The following is a 23,157-nucleotide window of genomic DNA, read 5'->3' on the forward strand; positions in this document are numbered from 1 at the left end:
CACTGCATGTGCTATATACTGGGCTGTTTATGTATATATATTTTTTGGTGAAAATACAATTTTACATCATTGATCATGAATTGTAATTAGTGCTGTGTGATGAATGGCAGCAGGGTTTAAAAAATAGGGAAACTTTTAAATTTGTGATTTAAGTACAGCAAAGCATTTAAAAAAAAATTGCACTTTAAAAAGGGAAAAAGGTAAATATGTTTTAAAAATAGGGGGAAACAATTTTTTAAATTTGTGATTTAAGGAAAGAAATCTGAAAAATTGAAAAGTATATTTGTTTTTAATTAAAAAGGAAACTACTTTATTTTTAGAATATTTTCATCATATACGTTTTTAATTCAATAAAGAAAAAGCATTTTTCCGCGTTCTTTTAACCTTAAAAATGTTTCATTAATAATACTAATGTCTTGGTTTTTTTTGACAGTAGGATTTGTTATGCGTACTGTCTTAAAAATTCTATTCCACCTTTTGTATTTTATAACGAATTGGGCTAAGAGTGCCGTCAATGGGAGCCAACGAGTGAAGCGTAAACGCATTTTCTGTTTTTTTTCTTGTGCGGGTAGCACATTTGGTCGTAAAAGTAGTCCAAGTCACGTGACCCTCTTTTAATCATATGACATCTTCGGGAAGCACACCGTTGATAGGAGGGACATCTAATCCGGTAAAGACACTGCGTTTGACAAATGACTGATCGTTATTTATGATAGAATAGTTTTGTAGAATTCAGAGTATATGTTTCTACATTAAGAAGGCGAGTTCTTTATTTTGCTTGACTGACGTTTGCTTGCTAACTTGAACAACGCTATAATGCTAATTAACGTGCCGTTCAAAACAGCTTTTATTTTGGAGAAAGTTCTTTTCCATATCGAGTTGAACTGCTTCACGCAAACGGTAATTTGCTCATTAAATTTCGTCTTTGCCCGAAAAGTGCGCATGTTAGCAACTTTGAAGCCGAATAATTCTTTCTTTCTGTAAATTTTTAATAATAGGTGTCGTTCGAAAGCCAGCATAGTGTGGAAAACTCAACATTTCTGAGTGGATTACAGACCATCAAAATTGTTAATTTGGTCCAAAGTGATTGTCCTTTAGACGCAACGTTGGACATTTTATTTCGAACCATCATTTTCCATGTTCCGCCGATCAGATTTTTAATAGACGGTCTCATTTGAAAGCAAGCACAGAATAGAGTGTGGAACAGGCAGTAAACCCATATGGAAAAGATTCAGTGGGGCAAATAAGTATTTAGTCAACCACTAATTGTGCAAGTTCTCCCACTTGAAAATAGAGAGGCCAACATGGGTAAACCTCAACCATGAGAGACAGAATGTGGAGGAAAAAAACAAACAGAAAATCACATTGTTTGATTTTTAAAGAATTTATTTGCAAATCATGGTGTAAAATAAGTATTTGGTCAATACCAAAAGTTCATCTCAATACTTTGTTATGTACCCTTTGTTGGCAATAACGGAGGCCAAACGTTTTCTGTAACTGTTCACAAGCTTTTCACACACTGTTGCTAGTATTTTGGCCCATTCCTCCATGCAGATCTCCTCTAGAGCAGTGACGGCCAGGCCAACACGGACGTTCAACTCCCTCCACAGATTTTTCTATGGCGTTGAGATCTGGAGACTGGCTAGGCCACTCCAGTACCTTGAAATGCTTCTTACGAAGCCACTCCTTTGTTGCCCTGGCTGTGTGTTTGGGATCAATGTCATGCTGAAAGACCCAGCCACTTCTCATTTTCAATGACCTTGCTGACGGAAGGAGATTTTCACTCAAAGTCTCTCGATACATGGCCCTATTCATTCTTTCCTTTACACAGATCAGTCGTCCTGGTCCCTTTGCAGAAAAAAACAGCCCCAAAGCATGATGTTTCCACCCCCATGCTTCACAGTGGGTATGGTGTTCTTCGGATGCAATTCGGTATTCTTTGTCCTCCAAACACGAGAACCTGTGTTTCTACCAAAAAGTTATATTTTGGTTTCATCTGACCATAACACATTCTCCCAGTCCTCTTCTGGGTCATCCAAATGCTCTCTAGCGAACCGCAGACAGGCCTGGACGTGTACTGGCTTGAGCAGGGGGACACGTCTGGCAGTGCAGGATTTGAGTCCCAGGCGGCGCATTGTGTTACTGATAGTAGCCTTTGTTACTGTGGTCCCAGCTCTCTGTAGGTCATTCACTAGGTCCCCCTGTGTGGTTCTGGGATTTTTGCTCACCGTTCTTGATATACCTTGATATATTGACGCCACGGGGTGAGGAGGGAGTTGAAAGTCCATGTTGCCCAACGACAGCTCCAAAACATCACTGCTCTAGAGGAGATCAGCATGGATGAATGGGCCAAAATACCAGCAACAGTGTGTGAAAAGCTTGTGAAGAGTTACAGAAAACGTTTGGCCTCCGTTATTGCCAACAAAGGGTACATAACAAAGTATTGAGATGAACTTTTGGTATTGACCAAATACTTATTTTACACCATGATTTGCAAATAAATTCTTTAAAAATCAAACAATGTGATTTTCTGTTTTTTTTTCTCCACATTCTGTCTCTCATGGTTGAGGTTTACCCATGTTGGCCTCTCTAATATTTTCAAGTGGGAGAACTTGCACAATTAGTGGTTGACTACATACTTATTTGCCCCACTGTATATAAATTTTATAAAGTTGATAAATCTTTTATATGGAACTTGTATGTAAAGTATATGACACCCAAACCACATATATGATCCTTAGTAAATGTGTACAATGTAAAACTTGAATAATTTGGGAACTAAACCCAAATGGAAGAGACAGATATAAAATTTATAAAGTTCATATATGTTTCATCTGGAACTTGTATATAAAGCATGTGACACAAAAACTACCGATAGGATCCTTAGTAAATATGTACAAAATGAAACTTGTATATTTTGGAAACTTAAAATATATGACAGGAATTGCCCATATAATATCCTTAGTAGATACTGTATGTGTAGAATAAAACATATGTGTTAGAAAACTCAGTTAAACTAAAATCTTGCAAGTATCATAGAAAACATAGGTGCAGTGGCACATACATAATACATCAAAATAAAAAATAAAAAAACACCCTATTTTTTGCACTATAAGGCGCATCGTAGTATAACGCCTACCTTCAATGAATGGCACATTTGAAAACTGTTTTCATATATTGGACGCACCGCATTATAAGGCGCAGTAGTAGTGGGTGCCTTACAAATCACCTAGATCATGGGTGTCCAAACCTGTCCTCAAGGGCCGCTATGGGTCCTGGTTTTTGTTCCTACCAATCGAGCACAGACATTTTAACCAATGAAGTTTGTGCTAAAATAAGGAGCACCTGACTGCAATCAACTGATTACACTTGTGAGACACCAGATTGGTGAAAAGATGTTGTCTTGTTTTGTAGGAATGAAATCCAGCACCCACTGCGGTCCTATGTGGAATAGTTTGGACACCACTGACCTAGATGGTGCTGCGCTAAAGGGAATGTCATGCCATGATTAACCAAATTGATCCATATATAAGGCGAACTGTCTGCTTTTGAGAAAATTGAAGGCCTTTACGTGCGCCTTATAGTGCGGAAAATATGGTAGATCTTTAAAAAAAAATCGCATGGAAATAAATTCACGCTTTACTAAAAGTATTTTGTTGTCATGACACGTAGTAACACAAATGTTAAAAGTTTTCTCCATTTTCTCCAATCCTGGAAGCTCATTCTCTCTCGACCGATTGATTTTCTTAAAAGTATTACAATGGTAATATATAATATTTTAGCAATTACAGTAATTCCTCCCTACTTTGCGGGTTGACAATCATTGATTCTCAACTTCGCAGGCTGAATCTAAAATATATCTGAAAAACAAACATAAAAGATTTCATTAAATCTGTTAAAATATTAAAAACAAATTCTATTTCACAGTGTATGAAAAATGAAAGAAGCGTAAAATAGGAATATATATACACATTAAGGCTGCAACTGTCAGGGAATGCGGGCGGGCAGATGGTGTGGACCCAAACGCAGGGAAATGGAGGCAAGGCAGACAGGCGGTGCAAAATGTTTGTAATAATGAAGAGTAATATAATAATTTATATTAACGCTTTGTCCAAAAAATGAACAACAACAACTAATTTAATTAAAAAAAAAACAGGACTTTTGTCTGATTTGTGTACTGAGAATTTTTGTGTGTTTTATACTCAAAACTTTTATTAAAAACTTAAGTTTTATGTACTTCAAACTGTACAGTTGCAGACGAACAGTTAAGTCAGGAAGCTGAAATAAAATGGTGTTTTTGTAGGAACTTGTCATCCATTTTGTCTTCATTGTTACTTACAACATGCCTAAAACAACTTCAGGTTAAATTGTGAAAGTGATAGAAAAAAAGTGACATTTATTCGAATAATGGATTAATTGTTTAATTAATCGTCTGATTAATCGATTTTTAAAAAAATGGTTAGTTGCCGCACCAATACATACACACACACCTCGATATACAGTATATACTTTCATATTTTCATGTATTCATCTATGTATTTATTCACTTATTTGTTCAGTCAGTATATCAATCATATCCAGAACTTTGATAGCTCACTTGGTAAGACATTGACCCTTTACCCAATGGACCAGGGTTAAAATTCAGTTGAGCTTCGTGCTGCTATTTGTATTTCTTTTTTTAATCAAATGACATATATGGAACATGTATGAATTATATAAGGAAAGCATAATTTACATGCAGAAAACATATAGGAAACTATAATTTGCCATATGTTTTCCATATATACACCACATACATAAATTTTACTTGTTTCATACACAAATCCTTTAAATATTTTGTATGAAAAGTATGCAAAAGTGGCCACTTTCAAGAGTAAATCATAGTATGAGACATATTAGAATTTACATCGATTTCAGTATTAAATTTTATGTTTTTTTTTTTTTTTTTTTTTTTTTTTTTTAATTTCTTTTTCATATGGGAACACAATAAAAGGAAGTTAGAAAAAAGTGTGTCACAATACAGTATTTTAATCTGTAGGTACGTGAACGCAAGCAACGTCTTTACATTTGTAAAACATTGCCACCCCCAGGTAATAGAACGAAACTACAGGTCTGTGAATGACACAATGAAATAAACAAAAAGTTGAATAAATGTTGAAATGGATAAATAAACAATAAAATAAATCTATAAAAAATAAATATATACTGAAATAAGTTCAAGCAAATACATAAATACATTGATAACATGGAAATAAATACTGAAATAATACAGTACTTAAATGAATGTTAAAATAATTAAATATTGATATAAAAATAGATGTTGAAATCAATAAATGGAAATGGAAATAATTGTTGAAATAAATACTGATATAGATAAATGCTGTATTGAAATAAATGTATAAATATTCAAATTGTAAAAAATTGAAATGTTAACGTTTTAATGAAATAATTACTTATTTAATTAGATAATTACTATTCTAAATTTGGGCACTCCAGGTACTAACTTTAGCGTCATTTGAATTGAATGTTGTATTTTCAACAAAGTACTAAAGTTTTTTTAAATTTTAATAAAATTTTTTTTTTTTTTAAAGTTTTATATTTCTATTTTTTTTAAATACAGTAGACACAATGAGGTTGGTGATTCTGGACGATTACGACTTGGCCAGCGAGTGGGCAGCCAAATATATCCGTAACCGAATAATCCAGTTTAAACCATCCGCCGACAATTTCTTCACCCTGGGTCTTCCTACAGGTGGGCGTCTTTACAATGGATGCTTCGGCACTATTCTTTGGCTTCCATTGACAGCTATAGACATCCGATCCATTTGAAATAGGAGGCCCTCCTAGTTCAAATGGATTGGACGTTTACAAGTGATAAACTTCACAGCAGAAGGATGAATCGCTAACTTGAGGAATTTAGTATATATATATAATAAAAAGAAAATATGTTCCTATTTGATGCCTATTTTTTCTTGTAGGTAGCACACCATATGGCTGTTATCAAAAATTAATTGAATATCACAGAAGTGGAGATCTATCATTCAAATTTGTGAAGACATTCAACATGGATGAATATGTTGGTAAGTTACAAGCTAGTGAAAAACAGGGCATTGATCAGTGACGCCTGACGATGGTTTTTAGGCAGGGACACTCTAAGTCACTCACAGCAGAGGATGCTGAGGATCATTTTAGTTTTTCCCCATCCAAAAACAGCCGTTTCGGCCCAACTTTGTCATGCTCGTGTGTTTTCTCCATACAAGGCGTGCACAATGGCAGTAAACACACATGCTAGATAGTTAACGTACTACTACTGGGCTACAACAAAGACAGCATTCTATTTCACCTACAGTTTGTGTTGGAGTTTTTGTATTGGATACAAAAGAGCCTATGTAATATAATACAAATCACCGTAACTAGGTGGCGCAATGATACACAAACACATTGTTGGTTTAACACCCGCTTTTCACAACACTAAATTGCACACGAGTATCACTCTGTATGGTGGCAGCTCAACATTAACGACAAACAATAATATGGCTACAATGCAAGCATGTCTTATCTATTTGAAGAAACAAAAGGACAATCATCTTCATTTTCGACCTCGAATTGAATTTTAGAAAATGTCGCTACTTTTATAAAGAAACAAACGCTAATTTGTTTTTGTGCCATGTTAAAGCATCCTCTGTTGACATTTAAGGTGTCAGGTGGTGTTATTAATTTTTTTTTCAACAAATATATTTAATTCCCAGAGTTAAATACAGTACGCTATTGTTTCAGTATGTTTTATTTATTTTTTACAACAACAAAAATCTCCCAAAACACTTTTTTTCCCCTCACCAACACCACTCGAACTGGGACGCCCTAATCGCGAAGTCAGAAAAAATAGTTCCCCGACTTCACAAGGTGCTTCAATCAGGCGGCACTCGACAAAATGTGCTACCCCTTCGAAAAGCGGACTGTCAATAGTAAAACTAAAGAAGGCAGTTTACAGTGTGGTCTATTATTTTACCTTAGCTATCATTTTTCCTCCAATATTTGATTGTTTACAAGAAGCCATGTCTGCTGGAGATCAGCATGTCTTTTGATGGCCAAAATAAAAAGGCTTGGAAGGCTTTGAGGTAGCAACTGATACCATCCGAGTGGGATAAGTCCGACATCCCCTTGAATGCAGCATCAGCACGAGTGGCCAAAGCACTCCTCTCTATCGTGGTCGCATTTCGCATCTAAAGAAATAGCATGGCAGAAATAGATGAATTACGGCAGTTTTTTGTGACAGTTTTGTCCGCATTGGGTATTTTGAACAACGATCTGCATTTTGAATTGATTTGACTATGTTAGATCTTTTGATATCATTTTTTATTAGTATGCTAGAAAAGGACCATTGACTCGCGCTAGCCTTGCCACTACGGAGCCATGAAATTAATAAATAACTAACAAACTGTACGGAATTTGTGGAAATCAACTCGACCAACTAATTGAACCCCCGCTAACTTGAAGATTAAGCCTAATGTCAAAAATTCAAATTCAATGTAAAAAAAGATACAGCAGCCTTAAAAGTCAGAACCACTAGTCACAAGTATTAGTAGATATTTAGTTGTTTTTACATCTGAGCAAAAATATGTATACTACTGTACTGCTACTCAAAACACTGGATAGTTTTAGGTTGCAGCACTACCTTAACATTTAACAGGTAATTTAATGTCAATTTTTTAATAAAGTGGGTGGGGAAAAAGTCATAATTTTTCTAGCATTTTTCACCAAATAATTCAAAATGTCGCCACAGTTTTTCCACCGAAGCCATGTTCTTGTGCAGGTCTACCTCGTGCCCACCCTGAGAGTTACCACTCCTACATGTGGAATAACTTTTTCAAGCACATTGACATTGATCCCGCCAATGCTTATATCTTGGATGGGAATGCGGAGGACCTGGAAGCAGAGTGTCAGGCCTATGAGCAAAGTATCGCAGAAGCAGGAGGAATCCAGTTGTTTGTTGGCGGTCCGATATGTTATTCATCTTTCTCATTTTTTATTTTTTTTCTCTCTGTTGAAATATGAACCCTCTCACCTTCTCTATTCATTTTGCAGGTATTGGACCTGATGGCCACATAGCATTTAATGAGCCAGGCTCCAGCCTCGTCTCAAGAACAAGAGTAAAGACGCTTGCCAAGGATACCATTGTGGCGAATGCTCGGTTCTTTGGCAATGACCTCTCCAAAGTTCCCACCATGGCTCTGACTGTTGGAGTAGGCACAGTCATGGATGCAAAAGAGGTCAGATGGTCAGAATTAACTTCAATTGTGTAGATACATTTAGAACAAACCCACTAACTACTAAGAAGTGTTACACCGATACGAGTATCGGTACGGCACTAAAATTACATCATCGTTATCAGGGAGTACTAAGAAATAAAGTGCCGATTGTGGCGCAATATGTAGACTTTGACACCTAGTTCCCAGCGGCAGGTTGCTCTACCCAAGATGGCCGCCAGCTATGTTTATCCATCCGCTGTCAGCCTTCCAAATTCTAATGGATTGGACGTCTAACACTGTCAATGGCAGCCAATTGATAAATGTTTAAAAAGCTAGTCAAAATGGAAATTTGTTCTTCCTCTGGTCATGTTGCACCCTCCCATCAATGGATTTATCACACTAGTAGCCGTCTGATCCATTTGAAGTGGGAGGGTGGCAGCGAATCGTGTTTTTTTTTTTTTTTTTTTTCAAAAAAGAGTGGTACTGGTACAGAATCAGCTGACACCACACAGCAGGGTATCAGAACTGGGAGCCCAAAAATTGTATTGGTGCAACCATACAACAAACTTAACAGTGTCCAATACACTACAGCCCTGGAAAGGTTTAGTTAGTAAGTACTAATCAGATGTAAGTGTTAAACGGAAGAGGCCACAGAATGGAGCCTTGGGGAACTCCACAGATAATTTTGATATGCTCAGATTTCGTATCACACCGTCGTTGATATTACTGCTGTATTTTTCCCAATGTTTTTTTCTACTACGGCCCTTTTATTTCGTTGTTTTCCAGCACAATGAACCGTGTATTGTCACTCAAATACAAAAGGTTGAATCAGTTAAGTGACTGGCTGGATCGTGAAGTCTGGCTAACTGCGTTAGCATTTGGAAACGTCACTTTCAGAGTTTCTCAGAGAAGTCGCGAACCGGTTGGATAATAATAAAAAAAACTTTACCTCAGCCTGAGTGAGGATTTCGGCAGCAGTGTGTTTTTGATGAGATGCTTTCTGGAAGTTTACTGAACAGTTCATCAACGCACCAAATGCCAACGAGCAGATGTTACTACATGCTAATGGCCAGACTCCATGATCCAGCTTATCACTTACTAGTAGGGTTGGGCATCGTTTGAAATTGAACCATTCCGATTCCGGTTCCATGTTTCGTTTCTGGTCCCGAAAAATTCTTGAGGCAGGGTCAAAAAAAAAAAAAAAAAAAAAAAACGGAAAAAAAAGAAAAGGCAGGGTCAAAAAAATCTATAGTTTAAAAAATTATTAGTTTATACTAATGATATTTTAAAAATTATATGAATGTAAAATGTATTATTATTATTTGTTATTAATACAATTACCGTAATCTCCCAAATATAACGCACACTTTTTTTCCCCAAAATCAACTTGTTAAATCACGGTGCGCATTATAAACGGGTACATGGATGGAGACAGAAATAAATATATATATATATGTGTATATATATATATATATATATATATATATATATATATATATACATACTGTATATAAAAACCGATTAATTTTTTTATTGACACAGCCATGTTGAAGAAACATATGCTGCCATCAGTTGCTGACCATTACGGTACGTGACGTCACCATTTTGTTTCCGTAATACTTCACTCTGATCGGCCGAATGATTTTGTCTTTGTTAAATTCTGCTTTTTTCACTTTTAGTAAAGCACAGAATTTAGTTTCTTGAACTCATTTGAGTCAACGTTTATTGCAGCTCCGCAACTCGGGCCATAACAAACGTAACAACACAGACTTCCTGTGTCCGTCAACTATACTTAATGTATCCCTCGAGAAACTCAAACCCAAATAACAATAGTTCCTATTGTTACTGTTGTGTCGACAGCGATGAGCTCTCTTGGATGTCCGACTTACGTTCTCACTTTCATTTTAACGTATCAATCCATGGAGGAAACATTTATTCATCGTGATGAAACGAGCAAGTTATAGAGCAGCGTTTAAAAGAAAAGTCACATCTGTTTTGTTTTCTCCTGGATTCTGGTAAGTTCAAGAAGTTATCAGATCATATTACCGTACATATTGTCAGTTTACGGTAATGTTTTGAACTACTAATGTGCTATGCTTGTGCTGTGTTTCACCAGTCAGTAAAATGACATTTCTGTATCTGTACACGAGCTCTTTTTTTCTTGTATTCTGCTATTTACTGGTGCTAAAATTAGGGTGCGCGTTATACACGGGAACAATAATTTTCCCTAGATTTACAAGTAAATTTGGGGTGTGCGTTATTCACGGGTGCGCCTTATATTCGGGAAATTACGGTAACATGAATTTTATGAATTATATGAACTTTTCACAGGATTTTTAATTTGTACATAAATATCAGTCTTTGAACTCGAATGTGATGAAGTTTCTTTCCACATGAGTGCACTTTCACAAAGATGTTTATTTTTCAAAAGCTCACGAAGAAAACATTTTCTTATATTCTTTTGCCGTACATGTACCTCAGCAGGGAGCTACAACGAAGCTTAAGTATAAATCCTTCTATTCATTATAATGTGATGTAGATGAGGCAAAATAATAAGGTTTCCTTTTTTGTAAAACCGATTCTGATGTGTTTGCAGACACATGCAATGTTTATGTTGTGACAATACCAGTTAGGCCAGTGAGTAGCGCTGTACGAGTGTGTACGTATAATGCGGAGAAGAAGAGATTAGAGCGTCTGGCTAGGATGCTTTGTGATCTGATGCTATGTTTTCACTGCTACGAGGTCATTAAAAAAGTAATCGAATGCTTCATATGGCTGCTTCTTTCTAAATAAGCAACACAACAGATTCCAAAACAAAAATCCTTTTAAATACTGTTGATTTTAACGGAGGCGTCTACTGTAAGATGGCGGCTGTTTACAAACGCCAGCGAGTCCGTCATTTTGCATCTAGTTCTCTTTATTAACGCCGCTGAGTCTGTCATCTAGTTCTATATACATGATATCGACTATAGCCCGACATAATAATACGACTTATTCTCGTAATATTTTCCATCCATCCATCCATCCATCCATCCATCCATCCATCCATCCATCCATCCATCCATCCATCCATCCATCCATCCATCCATCCATCCATCCATCCATCCATCCATCCATCCATCCATCCATCCACCCACCCACCCACCCATCCACCCATCCACCCACCCACCGCTTAATCCAGGGTCTGATCGCGGGAACGGCAGAAGACAGACTTAATGTATTGTTTTACTTACCTGGTTCTGACGGCGCAGCATCTCAACTACGTAGCACTCGGCTAGCTTTGCACTTGGCACTTAGGCTATATTCCATGAAGCCGGTCGTGCAGCAACCTTTGCATGATATAGTTGTGTTGCAAATGTTGCACTGAGCGGACTGGTCATTTATTTTTTTTGTAAAGTTAAGCCAAACTTTTGAGTGCCGCCGCACCGTGACCATGGTTATATCGAAATGGTGAGAAAAGGTTATCGATATGATCCTGCAAGAATCGAGATATCATTTTAAAAAGGTGTCAATGAGGTGTCAACAAAATATTCCACAGCAAACAGATGCAAAAATGTCAGGGACATGACAAAGTCATAACCTTGTACGCCCTAAAATTAATCGAGCTGCTTGACTGGACGCTTAGTCACTAAACCCAGATTGTTGACTGTGTTATTCTACAGTTTTGATGTATGTTCCATGCCTGACTGTGCGTCTTTAGTTGTATGGGGGACAGGAAACTGATAAGCATATGCTTCATCTCGTCCGCCTTTGTCGTCTTCTGCGGTGTCTTCGGGCAAATCATATCACATTTTGTAATTGTCAATGATACCGATGATGATGATAATAAAATTCCATAAATAAAATATAAGTTCCATGAGTCAAAATATGAAAGAGGTGCGATATATAATCCGGAAAATAGGTTAACTTCTAGGTGACCTCAGCTATGTGGCATTAATCACTATACTCTCTGCATGTTCTCAGGTAATGATTCTGATCACTGGTGCACACAAAGCCTTTGCGCTGTACAAAGCTATAGAAGATGGGGTTAATCACATGTGGACCGTATCAGCATTCCAGCAGCATCCGCATACCATCTTTGTATGCGATGAGGATGCGACGCTGGAATTACGAGTGAAAACTGTGAAATACTTTAAAGGTACGGATGCAAACCTCGTGTTTAAATTACATTTAATTTACTCATGAACTTTTTATTTTTTTGTGCTACGTGTGGAAGTATTTTTCACAAATGTGGTTGCCGTTTTAGGTTTGATGCATGTCCACAATAAACTTGTGGATCCTGTTCTCAGCATTAAGGACTGTTGATACTAAAGATGAGCACAGAAGACGGCGTACAATTAGCGAAGCCATCAGCATTACGGTACTTGTCTTCGGAAAAAAAAGGGCTGTGTATTGTTCATGTTATTGCGTGAGTGTACTGCAACTGTTACCATTTTAGAATTGTTACACAATACATGTTAAAACTTTTTCATGGTGTTTTGTATTTGTATTTTTTTTGTAGCAGTGTATCAGAATTTTTTTTTAAATTTCGATGTAGTTATCTTTTTTTAAATGTGTAATTGTATAAAAAATATCTTCATAAACTAACTCTACATGGCTAAACATATCATATTTGATACATAATTATGAGCAATGTGATAAGTTTGTCCACTGAAAATAACATATATAAATACGATAAAAAAACAAAACAATTATGAACATATATATTTGAGTTTAATGGTCCTTCGGAATAAAATAAAGGTTCCAAGTTTAAAGAATATTAATTTGCTGTTAATTATTTAATGGCTTGAAAGGGTCAAAATGTCTAAAATACATTCAAATATGCCATTATGTGTCCAAAGAGCTGAAAACGATTATCTTAAAAAATACATAAATTAAATAAAAGCCGAAGCAAATTTATTTGTCTACCACAATTTAAAAAAAGGCTATTCAAAGTGCTTTACATCACATGAAGATCCACAGAGAGATAAAATGATTCATAAAAATCACTTTATATCAAAAAGTTGAAATTTGAAACTGGTAATGAAATGACACACAAAAATAACATTAAGTCATCAAGAGAATCAAAAAACAATTGGAATCAGGAATGGAAGTGAACAATAAAAAGAATAAAAGGCAAATAACCTAAAATTTGAAAGGGTGAGGAGCAGAAGTATTTGCACCCTTTGTAATTTTTGTAAGTTCACGCACTTAGAAAATATAGAGGTCTGAAATTTCAATCATAGATGCATTTCCACTCATATACATAATCTATATTTTTCCCCAGAACTTGCATTGAATGATTTTACAATTTATTTGTAATTATTGAGGTTCATAAGTATTTGTACTCCTGAGAATCAGCAATAATTATGACACTGAAAGAGTTGTCAGTCAACCCCCATAAAGTCCTCCTTTACCCCATGAGTAAACCACCCACCACCCCTTTGTGCTCATTATTGTCATCTCTGCACCCCACACTAAGTCATTAAGCCAGCTGCTACCATGGGCCAGACCAGACAACTTTCAAAAGACACCAGAGAAAAATTGTTGAGCTCCACAAAGCTGGAAAAGGCTATGGGACAATTGGAAAACAGCATGGTGAGAATAAAACAGTTGCAGCAAATGTTAGAAAATGGAAAAGGCTAAACCTGACTGATAATCTACCTTAGACTGCGGATCCTCGTGGGGCATCACTCATGATGAGAAAAGTGAGGACTTAGCCTAGAACTACACAGAAAGAGCTGGTCAATGATCTGCATAGAGCTGGATGCACAGTTTCAAAGGCAACTGTCAGTAGAACACTATGGTGCAATTAGGGATGGGAACCGGTTCCGAGTGTTTCGAGGCCTCGACATCACATTGAAAAAGCCTTAACGATCCCTTTAACGATTCCTAAAGACGCGTATTGCGTCGTGACGTGTCTTGTTGTCCAGACGCATCAAACTAGCATGGCACCAAGAACCACTCGCTCCAAAGTTTGACTACACTTCACCAGGAAAGAGTGTGAAAATGAAAGGTTACGACGGGTAGGCACGAGCATTGCAGCCATAAACATAACAATGACAGCACGTAGGTCCAAACGCTCCAAAGTGTGTCTTCACTTCACGAGGAAAAATTACAACAAAGTGACCACCTTGCAATGACTTGCAGTCATTGCAAGGTGCACCTTGCAATGACTTGCAGTCATTGCAAGGTGGAGATAACTGCATCGGGAGGGAATACGACTGCGCTGTCCTCACAGAGAGGCTAAGGCTCAGTCCTGGCTATACAGCTAGCTAAACTCCCAAATGACGATGCAGAAGACGTTGGTATAATTTGCTGACTTTATTCAACCATCACTTGAAGAGTGAAACTAAGAATAGAAATGAAACAAATCAATTTCGTACCCAATAACAAACAGGTTTGCATCAACGTAAATCAGCGATGATTAGCTGCTAATAACAATAATAACAAACGGTTAGCATTCGTTCGCTAGCATTAGCACATCGTTCAAACCACTCCACAACTGGATTTAAGTGTCCGATCGCGAGTGGAAACACAACAACAACAACAACAACACAAAAGATGATACACACAGGCGTTGCCTCTGTAGATATTAACATTAAAAAAGAACGTAGGCTCGTAGAAGTGTTTCCCTCTCTCACTAACTCGCTCATTCGCTTGGATGCGGCATTTCTTCTTCGGGTGTAAGCGCACTCTTCTTCACGTGAGCGCGTTCTTCTTCGCGTGAGGAAGCGCAAGGGCGCCCCCAGTTGAGCGTGTAAGCGCCACAAAAACTAAAAGGCATGCATTTCAATGTAATGGTAAATAATACACGTTAACCCAGCGGTCCCCAAACTGCGGCCCGCGGCCCAAATACGGCCCACCTCCACATTTGGTCCGGCCATTTTGAATTTTTTTTTTTTTCTCAATCGTGTTATTTCCTGGCCTTTTCCTTGAAGAATTCAGAGAGGGTTATTTGGTTATTATCTATTTGATTAATAGTGTTTTTATTATTATTATTATCATTTTTATTTTATTTACTTTCGTTCCGTGAAGAATCCAGAAAGGGTTATTTGATTGTGGCTTTCTGAAAAACAATATTTTTTTACCTCTATGCACTTCTGCAATCGTCACACTTTTTCTGTTACAAACTGACCCCGGCCCCTCATCAGAGAAGAGAAAAGTTATGTGGCCCTCACAGGAAAAAGTTTGGGGACCCCTGCTTTAACACATATTGCCAAAGGCAGAACAACAACCTATTTGCCAATATATACCAATATTTTTTATTTCTATTAGATAAATGTTTCAGTAAAATGTTACACATTCTTGTGTATTTGCCACTTATTGCCACAGTTAACATAGAGGCTTTGAGCCTCTTTTGATCTCGTTGTGAGTTTGTAAGGTTGTGACTTCTGATTAAACAAACTCGATGCCAATCAAAACGTTTGTTCTTCTTTTTCCCCAAATTAGAATCGATAAGAGAATCGATAAAGAATCGAATCGTTAAGCAATATCGATAATGGAATCGGAATCGTAAAAATCCTATCAATTCCCATCCCTAGGTGCAATTCTTTAAAATCATGCATTGCTCAGAAGGTTCCGCTGTTGAAGCCAGTACATGAGAAGCCCCGTCTGAAGTTTGCCAGGCCCATCTGGATGATGCAGAGGGGTCATGGGAAAAAGTCATGGGGTTAGATGAGACCAAAGTAGAACTTTTTGGTGAAAACTTTTCTTGTCGTGTATGGAGGAAAAAGAAGGATGAGTACAATCCTAAGAACACCATCCCCACTGTGAAGTATGGGGGGTGGAAGCCTCATGTTTTGGGGCTGCTTTTCACCAAAGGGGGACAGGACAACTGTACTGTATATGGATGAATAGTGAAATGTATCGTCAGATTTCAGCCGCAGCGTCCTTCCCTCAGTCAGAGACTTGAAGATGCGTCGTGGCTGGATCTTCCAACTTGACAATGATCGAAAGCACACAGCCAAGTTGACCAAGTAGTGGCTGTGTAAAAAGCATATCAAGTTTCTGGAGTGGCCTAGCCAGTCTTTAGACCTCAATCCAAAAGAAAATCTTTGGATGGAGCTGAAACTTCGTGTTTCTCAACGATAGCCCTGAAACCTGACAGATCTAGAGAAGATTTGTGTGGAAGAATGGGCCAAAATCCCTGTTTCCATATGTCAAAACCTGGTGAAGAACTACAGAAAGCGTCTGACCTCTGTATTTGCAAACAAAGGGTTCTGCACTAATTATTAGCACTGATTTCCTGAGGGGTACAAATACTTATGAAGCACAGTAAATTACAAATAAATAATTGAAAAATCATACAATGTGAGTTCCGGATTTTTTTTTTTTAGATTATGTCTCTAAGTGGAAGTGCATCTATGATTGAAATTTCAGACCTCTACCTATTTCATAAATGGGTGAACTAGCAAAACTACAAGGGATGCAAATACGTCTGCTCCTCACTGTACACAGTTGTGAATATACTGTGGCAAACAATAAGTGTTTTTAGCCCTGATTTAAAAAAGCTAACAGTTTGAGCACACTTCAGACCTTTAGGTAACTTGTTCCAGAGGTGAGCGTAGTAACTAAATGCTGCCTCAACCTGCTTGGTTCTTTTTCTTGGAACCTACAGCAGACCAGTTCAAGACAGCCTTAAGGGTCTAAGATGCTTCATATGGGTCAAACAAATCAAGCATGGATTTTGGTCCAAGGCCACTGATTGTTTTGTAGTCAAGCAATAGTAATATAAAGTCTAGCCTTAACTCACTGGAAGTCAGTGTAACGATTTCATAACCGGTGTATTATGAACCAGTTTCCTTGTATTTGTAAGGAATCTGGCAGCAGCATTCTGTACTAGCTGCCGCTTCCTGACTGATTTTTTATCAAGACCTGTAAATATACTGTTGCGTTAATCCTATATACTAAACATGAATGCATGGATAAGTTTTTCCATGTCTTTTTAGACAAAAAGCCCCTTAATTCTGGCTATATTCTTTAGGTGGTAATAGGGAGATTTAGTGACGAACTTTAAATGGCTGTCAAACTTTAGGTCTATGTCAATAGTTACGCCAAGATTTCTGACTTCATTTGTAGCTGTAAGTGACATTTTGCCAAGGTGCATGCATGCTAATCTTTGACCTTTCCGTTTTTGGCCCAAAAATGATCACCTCTGTCTACGCCATATTTATCTGGAGAAAATTCTGGCACATCCATTCATTGATTTGATTTACTCAGGTAGACTAAGGGACTATAATCATACGGGGACACTGAAATGCAGAGTTGTGTGTCATCTGCATAGGTGTGATAGGAGATATCATACTGTTCCATGATCTGAAGAAGCGTATAGATGTTAGATAAAAGTGGTCCGAGAATGAACCCTTGAGGAATCCCACATGTGAATCTGGTTCGTTCCGACTAATGGTTTCCGATCAATCACCGGTCACCAATGACCTTCTGATGTCCTCTGACTCCGGTTCTACTTCCCTCCTTATCCTTCTCGACCTCTCTGCTGCATTTGATACTGTTGATCGTCACATCCTCCTTCACCGCCTCCAACACGATATAGGTATCTCTGGCACTGCCCTTCAGTGGTTTAACCCATACCTCACGGGAAGGACCGAGTTTGTAGCCCTGGGGGATGCTAAATCCCGCCCTAACACTGTCGTCTGCGGAGTCCGCCAGGGCTCGGTCCAACCCTCTTCACCATTTACATACTACCCCTCGGTCGTGTCGTCAGCAGGCATGGAATACAATTCCATTGCTATGCTGACGACACACAACTATATTTCAAGGTCACTCCGTCCTCCACCCCCTCCTCCTCTGTTTCTCAACTTGACTCCTGCCTGGAGGAGATAAAGGCTTGGATGAGTGAAAACTTCCTGCAGCTGAACAGCTCCAAAACAGAAGCTATTCACATTGGTACTCCTCACCAGCTCCGTTCCGCCCCCATTTTCTCAGGCTCCTTTTTCGGCCACAAATTTTCCCTCTCCCCTTCTGTGACTAATTTGGGAGTCAGGTTTGACCCCCATCATAGCTTTAACAATCACATCAATTACATTTGCAAAACCTCCTTCTTTCACCTCCGCAATATTGCCAAACTCCGGTCATCTCTCTCCCGTCCTGCTGCAGAGAGACTCGTCTATGCCTTTATCTCCTCCAGGTTGGATTATTGCAACGCACTCCTCATTGAGATCCCTGGCAAGAGCCTACAAAGTAAGTCCAAAACAGCGCTGCCAGAGTCCTGATGAGGGTGCGTAAACATGAGCACATCACCCCCATCCTTCGTACCCTACACTGGCTCCCTGTTCACTTCCGTATTGAATTCAAAATCTTCCTTCACACCCATCACTGTCTACGCGGTGTAGCCCCCACCTACCTCACCGAACTCCTCACATCACATACCTCAGCCAGAACCCGGTCAGGCCAACAGCATCGTCTACTCCAGCCCAGGACTCGGCTCAAGACTATGGGCGACAGGGCCTTTGCAGCTGCTGCTCCCCGTCTGTGGAACGCCCTCCCAGACCACCTCAGAGCCCCGCAGACGGTGGATGCATTTAAAAAAGGACTAAAAACTCATCTTTTTAAAAAAGCTTATTCTAGCTCATTTTATTTGACTGTCTTACTTTTATCTGATTGGTATCTGATTTTATCTGTGCTCGTGTCTGTTTTACTTTTACTTTTATTCTTAGTCTTTTTATTTATTTTATTTATTATTGTTTTTCTTTTTTTGGCAATGTGCGCTTTGAGATTTGTTTTGCAAATGTAAAGTGCGTTATAAATAAAATGCATTATTATTATTATTAATCACCATAAATGGCAGCCAATGAGTTAAACAGCACTTTTCTTTGGCCCAATCGAATCATTTATTAATGTTGATTTAGATTGCTTTAAACTTTATTGGTAAAGCACTGAACATCTTAGCCACTCTCTACTGTGTGTGCACTGTGTTGTGATGTCAAAACTCATCTGCCTTTGGGTCCATTAACTCAATAGTGAACAGGGTGCATTTCACATTGTGTTCTTTATTAAATAATGAGGCCAGTGCATCAATAAGTTATACAGCAGCTGCATGTGATCGTAGTTAAGTGGTCATTAATAAGCTATTGTGCAGTGGCGGGATGATGTTATTAAATGATCAACAGCAGTAAGATGGAAAAACACCTATGTGTGTCTGTGGGACACTTAATTCTTCTGACGCAAATGGCTGCAGGATAATGAACCGTGTCGATCTTGGCATGTAGAAAACAAAAAGCAATTTTATCAAGAGTGCATTTACAAATATTTAAATATTGTGTCCCAGTTTATCAAGACAGACTCACAAAAGTTCTCTACCCGCAATGACATCATCATGCAACATTCCTTCCTTCTCTCCAAGGCAGGCTGAAGGGTTTGTACATCAGGGGGAGAAACTACGACTGAGTATTACAGCCAAACATAGAAAAAAATATAATTATATAAAACTATGACAATAAAATCATATTACGAGATTATAGTCAGAATTTTAGGAGAAAAAGGTCATAATTTTACAAGAGTAAGGTCGTACTTTGTAATCTTATGAGATTGATGTCGTAATATTGCAACTTTTTTCTCGTAATATTATCACATGATTTGAATCTCGTAATATCACAGGCGGTGCAGCGTTATGTCATGTAATATTACTGAAAACTACGTAATAATAGTTTATTATCAATACTTTAATCTCATAATATTACATATTACGATTTAAATCTCATATCACAGGCGGTGCAGCATTATGTCTTGTAATATTACGTCAAACTATGTAGTATTTATTATTTATTAATACTTTAATCTCAATATTACAATTTAAATCTCATAATCTTATGACTTTATTGTCAAAATATTACAATTCTTAATATTACTGATTTAAACTAATAGTAAATCATGACTTTATCCCCGCAGTCGTAGGATTTTAATTTTGTAGAATTACAATTTAATTTTCGTAACCTTATGATTTAAATCTCGTAATATTATCAAATAAATATTATAATATTATAAATTATAATAATATAATACAGGGTGACCCAAAAAAAAGTTTACACTGCCATAATACAACTTAAATGCCATGTTTATTCATCTTAGAATTAGAATTTAATCACAAATTATACATTATTGTAAAGAACATGTACAGTACACTCTATTTTTCAATGTGTCCTCCCTTAAGTGTCACAACAGCCTCCAGGCGCCTGCGGAATGCTTGACAGGTCTTCTTTATGTGGGATGCTGTCATCTTTTCCCAAGATCTAACAATGGACCTCTCCAAGGCTGCCACAGAAGTTTGTGGCTTCTTACAGGCACTGTCCTCCACAGTTGCCCATATGTTATAATCCAGGGGATTGAGATCTGGACTCTGGGGTGGCCACATATCACCTTGTCAATCAACTTTTTGGTCTGCACAGATCGGCACTTCCAGACCCAGGTTTTCGCAAGGCTGTTCCAGTATCTTTCAGTTTCTTTTTAACTTTGTAGAATGCACATCTGGATATTCTCAGATTTGCTGCAATCTCAGTAGGTGTTAGACCGGCACGCAGCAATTCAGGTACAGCTAAAGTTGTCTTCATTTTCAGCAGAAGCACAGGAATTGTAGAGACGAGAGATTACCAGCTGCATTTAGTGACCTTAATGAATCATTTAAGCATTGACAACCTATTTAGATATGTTTCAATGGCTTTTAAACAAGCAGTCAACTGAGTGTAAACTTTTTTTTGGGTCACCCTGTATATATAATATATATTATTAATTATTATTATTAATATATATATATATATAATTATAATAATTATATAAAAAATATTAATTATCGTAATCGAAATTTAAATATCGTAATATTACGACTTTATTCTTGTATTATTAGGACTTTATTTTCCTAAATTAATGATTTAATCTTCTAATATTACATTAATTTCTTAATATCACCTAAAATTACGTAATACTACTTTTTTTCTAATCATAATACGATTTTTTCCTCTTAATGGCACTACTTGTTCAGGCTTTTATTTATTTATTTATTTTATTCATTCATTCATGTATTTTCATTGTCCGGCACTAATACCTTGTTGTACTTCCACAATGTGGATAACAGATGAAAATATTTAAGGATTTTTAAAAAGTGGCCTAAGTGCTGAATGCGGTATTGCTTGCAACAAATAGCGGGAAAGATTACATATATATTTCTCTAACCCTAAAAACGTGAAGGGATTCACAGAGTGCACTTTACCTGATATTTGCTTGTCATACATTGTTTATGAGGCATTCCTGTTAAAGAAAAGATGGCAGCACTTTTTCACTGAACAACACACACACTGAAGCCGACCACTGAAAGCATGAGATCTCTGTTAAATATTGAGCTGTGCACTATAATTAGCTTTATTATTTATTAATCGCGATAAAACCAAATTGTATCTGCTGGGTGTACGGTATATTTTTCTTTCGTCTTTTATAAAAGCATTTTTTGTTATGTACATGTTTCAATTTCTGTGACGGACCGCGACATAAATTCTGACAAACACTGCTTCACTTTTTCCAGGCACTACTTTATTTTTGCACAGTGTATTGGGTAACCACAATACAATTAGACAGACAAATATATAAAAAGGATGACGTCACATAGGTTTTTGTATCTTTTTGTGTTATTATGGCTTCGGTCACATGGAAAAAAATTTCCTCTCTCCCATTGAAAATGTGTAGTACATAATGAAGCTTAAAATACTACGTTTTAAATTGTTCAACCCTACTGCCTTATATTGTTGTAGCAAGTTTGACATTTTTTATAAATAAAAATCTCACCCATGACATAAACATAACTGTATTATACTCTTTTAGTGCCACTGACAATAACAGACATCCAATCGTGTGGCGTCCAATCATTTTTCTGTTTGAATTTAAATGAGTTTATCACTAGAAGACGTGCAATCCTTTTGAAGCACTTCAAATAGACTGAACGTCCATTGTTGTCAATGGCAGCCATCCAGTATAATATGTATAAATATATAATATAATATTATATAATATAGTGGTGCTGATTTCACAGACAGCGTGATAGAGCCAAAAGGCATACCCATATGTACATTAAATTATTGTATGGTATAATAAATACAGCTATTTTAAAAAAGGGGGGAAAAAAAAAACACCCCGTCATAGGACAAACGGAGACCAACAATATTTATCTTTGCATAGGTTATTGTGGATGATACATGAGTGCTTTTGTATAAGCATGACTTTAAAGAAAGCAAAAATGTTTTTAACACATTATTTAGCTACATAGGATGCAACGGAGTGTTACAGCCACAAAAAGATAGAAACTTAAAATACTGTAGGGCTATGAGAATGATATTACGACTTTAGTCCCGTAACAATACGAGAATAAAGTCATGCATCTTGATATTACAAGACTAAAGTCGTAATATTACGAGAAAAAAAGTCTAAATATTCTGTAACTTTACGTAATATAATGAGAAAAGACGCTCTACTTTAGAATTGTTCAATTCTAATCAATATGCAATGTAGCATTATGTACCTCATGTAATTTTAGCTAAATTAGCTGCAGTCTATCCATACATGCTACGCAACTTAAAGATACATATAACAACTTTAATCCTGTAATGTTACTTTTTTGTCGTAATATTACGCCTTCAGTATTGCAATATTACATAAACAAAATTACGACTTTTTTCTCATTATATTACGTGGTTACGTATTATTCAGACTTGACATTTTTTCGTAATACATTACGTACATTACGACATTTACTATGGTAATATTACGACTTAATTCTCGAAATAAGTATTTCAATGTATGACTTAATTATTCTGGTAATATAACTTTTTTCTTATAACGTATAACTTTTTTATCGTAGTTTTCCAAAGTATGACCTTATTCTCCTGACATTACGACTTCAATCTTGTAATATTACAACGTATGACTT

The 23,157-nt window shown here is 37.0% G+C and overlaps 1 protein-coding gene across 3 annotated transcripts; it reads left to right on the forward strand.

The window, feature by feature from the left end:
- Window positions 1-552: 552 nt before the first annotated feature.
- On the forward strand, window positions 553-13,147 carry LOC130931106 (glucosamine-6-phosphate isomerase 2). 3 transcript variants are annotated; one of them, XM_057859611.1, is made up of 7 exons: window positions 553-670; window positions 5,621-5,752; window positions 5,979-6,080; window positions 7,814-7,996; window positions 8,086-8,270; window positions 12,213-12,387; window positions 12,496-13,145. In XM_057859611.1, the coding sequence occupies exons 2-7, from the start codon at window positions 5,629-5,631 to the stop codon at window positions 12,552-12,554; spliced, it is 828 nt and encodes a 275-aa protein (XP_057715594.1). In that variant the 5' UTR covers window positions 553-670; window positions 5,621-5,628; the 3' UTR covers window positions 12,555-13,145. The 3 variants fall into 3 exon arrangements, with proteins under 3 accessions (XP_057715594.1, XP_057715597.1, XP_057715595.1); XM_057859612.1 differs by lacking the exon at window positions 553-670 and adding an exon at window positions 672-760 and having other exon boundaries at window positions 12,496-13,147; XM_057859614.1 differs by lacking the exon at window positions 5,621-5,752 and having other exon boundaries at window positions 621-670; window positions 12,496-13,147.
- Window positions 13,148-23,157: the final 10,010 nt, after the last annotated feature.

The sequence above is a fragment of the Corythoichthys intestinalis genome, chromosome 15 (assembly GCF_030265065.1).
Source record: "Corythoichthys intestinalis isolate RoL2023-P3 chromosome 15, ASM3026506v1, whole genome shotgun sequence".
NCBI classification, from domain to species: domain Eukaryota; kingdom Metazoa; phylum Chordata; class Actinopteri; order Syngnathiformes; family Syngnathidae; genus Corythoichthys; species Corythoichthys intestinalis.